The sequence below is a fragment of the Myotis brandtii genome, unplaced genomic scaffold, assembly GCF_000412655.1.
Source record: "Myotis brandtii unplaced genomic scaffold, ASM41265v1 scaffold27, whole genome shotgun sequence".
In the NCBI taxonomy this organism is placed as follows: Eukaryota; Metazoa; Chordata; class Mammalia; order Chiroptera; family Vespertilionidae; genus Myotis; species Myotis brandtii.
This window is the reverse complement of record NW_005360272.1, coordinates 460,899-465,987: the sequence shown is the minus strand read 5'-3', so window position 1 is coordinate 465,987 and position 5,089 is coordinate 460,899. Positions and strand designations below refer to the sequence as shown.

At 41.0% G+C, this 5,089-nt stretch overlaps 1 protein-coding gene across 1 annotated transcript in view; it reads right to left on the bottom strand.

Annotated features, from left to right (window-relative positions):
- RBL1 (retinoblastoma-like 1) overlaps positions 1–5,089 on the bottom strand; it is an 86,259-nt gene that overhangs the window by 15,158 nt on the left and 66,012 nt on the right. Inside the window, exons 18-19 of the mRNA XM_005868462.2 lie at positions 3,266–3,442; positions 749–820 (exon numbers count right to left, since the gene is read on the bottom strand). Of these exons, the coding sequence (XP_005868524.1) occupies positions 749–820; positions 3,266–3,442 (249 nt within the window). The remainder of the gene's footprint in view (positions 1–748; positions 821–3,265; positions 3,443–5,089) is intronic.

Here is a 5,089-nt window from a genome sequence, read left to right as displayed (position 1 = left end):
CGCGTGTCTCCCAGCCTGGCCTATGCCCTCTCACAGTGTGGGAGCCTCACGATCAATAGCCCCAAAGAGGTAGGCCCCACCCAACCATCCGGGGCTCCTCAATGGATTGCCCCAAAGAGATAGGCCAGAGCTGCGGGACCTGTCTCCGCGCCATGCACGCAGCGTCAAGCCCATGTCCACCCGCACGCGCGCCCACTACACATGCAGCCTCCTGGTGATTGCTCGTTACGGCATGAGGGCGCCATGACCATATAGGCTTTTATTAATAGGATGACTGAAAAGTTGTACAGGATTCTCACCCATGGTTATTATAACATTATCAGAGATGCTTAACATCTCTTCAAAGATACAAACATTAAGATTCTTAGAAGAGCAAAAGAAGCTGAATTTAAGTTAATAAATTCTCAAATTTCACTGGATTTAAACATCATCAGAGATTCAAATCTCATACAATTAAAGAATATATATATTTTTTTCATTAAATATTCTAGTGAAAAATGTCCCCACTTAACAGATTAACAAATGGAATAAGAGAGCATGTGAGAAGTATATGCAAATATATGCACAAGTCAGGAACAGCCAATTTCCCGGCTTCTACAAAACTGTTTCTTGAATATAATGATATCCATTAAACCGACAAATCTAAAATACAGTAAAACTATAAAAGAAGCTTACCTTTTCTATGACTTTTCATCAGAAAAATAGTACAAGTCTATTTTTGGACAAGAAGAAAAATAATGTAACTCACGTGACTATTAGCTTGGGGCTGATTCCTATAACTTTTCATGATTTCTTGAAAAGTTCTTTCTTCCTTTGTTACCTAAAGAAAAGGAAAACTGCATTTATCAACTGTTCCTAAAAGAAAAATGGCCCTGAACAAACACTTCAATTATAGACTGGGATCGAGAGCAGTCTTGCAGAAAGCCATTAACCCTAGGCCAGTCCATGACTAAAAACCACTACCGTATATGATTTTTACTACCTTTAAAGTTCAGCCTTTGTGGCCTGTGGGGACTCAGCTAATAGTTTCATTAATCAAAAGCACCAAGACTGCTATGGTATAACTTTACTGAAAATAGCCTTTCTTTGTAAAAAGAATGATATAAGAAAACCCAGATCTGTTGAATCCCTTACACTCTCCAGTTTTATTAGTTTTTAGGTATTTAAAATAAATTAACTACATACTAAATGATAGAAAATGTCTTGTGTTGACACACAATAAAAATGAATGGTTATCATAGAATTAGGCTTTTAATATGTCAGGACAGACTGTATAGTTTCTAATGCTTACACTGAAAAGACACAATGGTGGCTAAAAGGTAGAAAATGGATTAGTGATCCATAAAGGAATACCTTCTAGTCTATTTGTTATCAATAAAGTTCACTTAAATTACTTTTTCTCTGCTTTACTGTGCATTAGCACTTAACCCATTCTCCATAATGTTGAGCTAGAAATGGCAAAGCTTGAACTCTGATAGTTCTCTGAAAAACACAAATGATCCTATATAATAAAAGAGAAACATGCAAATTAACCATCCCTCTGCTACGCTCAAGCCACACCTACAAGCCCATCAGGAGCGAGTATGCAAATTAACCCAACTAAGATGGAGGCGGCCACAGAGCTGGAGCGAGCAGGAGGCTTGGGTTGCCCCTGGCGATGGAGGAAGCCAAGCTTCCCGCATGCCCTGGCCGGTCCCAGGCTCCACTCAAAGTTACAAAGTTTCAATTATAGAAGATAAATAAATCCCAGAAAAAAAGAAAGAAAGGAGAGGCTGGGAGCTTGGGTTGCTGGGGGGCGTGCTCATCCTGAAAACGGCCATCAGCCCCTCACCCAGGCACCCCAGCGGGACTCCCCCACCCTGAAGGGGCTGTGGGCAGCCTGAAAATGGCCCTCAGCCCCTCACTCAGGCTGGCCACACCCCCATGGGATGAAGGTCCCCGCTGGGGGGCTTGGCCAGCCTGCAAACAGCCATCAGCCCCTCACCCAGGCTGGCCAGGCACCCCAGCAGGACCCCCACCCTGATCTGGGACACCCTTCAGGGCAAACCAGCTGGCCCCCACCTGTGCACCAGGCCTCTATCCTATATAATAAAAGGGTAATATGCAAATTGACCCTAATAGCAGAACGACTGGGAATGACTGGTCACAATGACAAACATTGACCACCAGGGGGCAGATGCTCAATGCAGGAGCTGCCCCCTGGTGGTCAGTGCGCTCCCACAGGGGGAGCTCTGCTCAGCCACAAGCCAGGCTGATGGCCAGCACAGTGGTGGTGGCAGGAGCCTCTCCCGCCTCCTCAGCAGCACTAAGGATGTCTGACTGCAGCTTAGGCCTGCTCCCCGCTGGCAAGTGGACATCCCCTGAGGGCTCCCAGGCTGCCAGAGGGATGTCTGACTGCCAGCTTAGGCCCGATCCCCCGGGGAGCGGGCCTAAGACAGCAGGTGGACATCCCCCGAGGGGCCCAGGCCGGGCTGAGGGACCCCTCCGAGTGCACAAATTTTTGTGCACTGGGCCTCTAGTTAGTTAATAACATTTATTAATATCTACTTTGTGAGGCATTGTGAAACAGGTGCCACTAAGGAATCTGAAAACATGTCCTCTGCCTCAAAAAGCTTAAAAATGAGGTCTTAACTATGTATGTCTGTTAGGATGGCCAGCGTGGCCAATATAGTCAAGACCAAAGTTACAGATGACTGTTTCAGATACATTAAAAATTAAAAAAACAAGATATGTGATTTATAACCTAAAACATGATGTAGCAATTAGAGAGTAAATGTTCTTCACATTAAGTGGCACAGTAAGTCACTGGAAAGGAATGTTATAGAAGCTATTTTACACTAAATTATGAATCAGGAGATCCTAGGTTGCTATTTATTATGTAACTTTGCTCAGCTCTGGGCCTCAGTTATTCACCTACAATGTAATGATCATGTTACCTTAAAGTACCAGATTAGAGGTATCACAGGGGTGGGCATGAAAATGGTGTTGCCACATTAATAATAGGGAGAGCTACTTTACTACAAATAGTCTCTAAGACCTTTCCCAACTTCTTTACAACCAATATATACTTATGAAGTGGGAAGGCTGATTATTATAAAACTAAATGGAGAATCCAGAGAATAGATACAGTAGCTGGAATTTACTACCTAATCAATGATGATGGCCACTGTTAGCTTATAGCACTTAAGGTAAACCAAGAATCAAGTTCAACAGTGTTTCACCTCATGCAATTAGGGCCAAGAACTCCCCCCAATGTATACATTACCTTTGCCATGATGTAAAAGGCACAAAGGAGGAGCTGATCCAAATGTCTGTCTTTCATTAGGTCAGGGCAGTGAACTAAAGTAAATTCAAAACACGTCCATATCTTCCTTCGTAACTCATTTGAAACATCCAGTTTTAAACATAAATCACGTAAGCGTACACTTGCCAAATGATAAACCTGAGATGGAAGGTAGCACATTGATGAAAAAAAAAAAAGTAAAAATTTCTTAAATTTATGCCTTACCATGAACATGGGCTTTCATGTCAAGATTAACAAGCACCTAGGCAGTTGATACCTTAAATTATATAAAATTTCTGTTCTATAGTACTAGTTCACTGTTATGGCAGAAGGATATAGATTAAAACAAAATCCTCTTTAAGAAACTACCTTTAAAATTATTATTATAAGATGGCAACCACCCTACTTTATTTTTTATTTAAACAATTTTAAAAATTTTATATTGATTTTTAAAGAGAGGAAGGGAGAGGGATGTAGGGAGAGGGGAGGGAGGGAGGGAGGGAGAGAGAGAGAGAAACATCGATGTGAGAATGAAACATCTACCAGCTGCCTCGTGCATGCCCCCACCAGGGATTAAGCCCGTAACCCAGGCATGTGGCCTGAGCAGCAATTGAACTGGCAACATTTTGGTGCACTGGGCAATGCCCAACCAACTGAGCCACATCAACCAGGGCACCTTAACAATTATTTTTGAAAAGATGTCTTCTACTGCTTTATGCTGCCATCTATATAAAGTAAGAAACACTACAATGCAGAATTTACCTGCATTACAAGCATTATGAATACATAATTTTTCAAATGTTCAGAAGTCTCTATTTTTTTTTTTGTTTCAGGTAAAATTGCTAGAAAACCTAAAATGTCAGAAAGTAAAGAACTAAAGTCAATGTTTGACTTGAAAAATGAGTCAGAAAGTAAAACCATTTAAAGAATTTCCCATATAGTCTACATTGTTTTTATGAACACATGAAAGGAATGTTAAATGAGAAACCTTTTTCCTTTTTGTTATTTTTAAGTATGTCAGAGTAAATTCAGTGCAATGCTCTGAACCTTTTATTTATATACATATACATATACTGTATATATACACACACATATACAGTCATATGAATTGACACTAATGCAAATGACCAGAAGATCTTGCAAGATTCTAAAATGGTTTCAATAATCTTAGAAGCATTATGTTTTATTGTTTTAAGGATTGGTAACCCTGCTGTAGTATTCCTAAACGAGACTATTCCGTATGAACTAAGTCTTTAAATTTAAATGTTCATGAAAAAGAGTAAGGCATCACTTACAGAAAAGCATCTTTGGCAGGGGGTAAAATCCACAAATCAGAACTTAAAAACAAATGTAAGTTATCCAATATACTACTCTAATAGAGAGACAAGTGGGTAACTCCAAAGCTACTTGTGATTCATTGTATAGGAACTCATTTTCTGCATCCCATTTCTTTGTTCCTAGAACTATTTGGGTCAGAGCAGTGAGAAAGATGCTAGAACTTTACATTCATGATAGATCATATATAGTCCTAGCTAGGAATAAAACTCTACACTAATAAAAGACAAACATGCAAACTGACCGTACCTTTGCTATGCCTTAAGCCACGCCCACCAGCCAATCAGAGTGACTACATGCAAATTAACCCAACCAAGATGGTGGCCAGCAGCCACGGAGCTGGAGCAAGCAAGAGGCTTGGTTGCCCCAATGATTGAGGAAGCCAAGCTTCCCGCCGGCTCTGAGCTCCACTCAAAGCAACGAAGTTTCAATTATAGAAGATAAATAAACCCCAGATACCTGCTTTCAGCC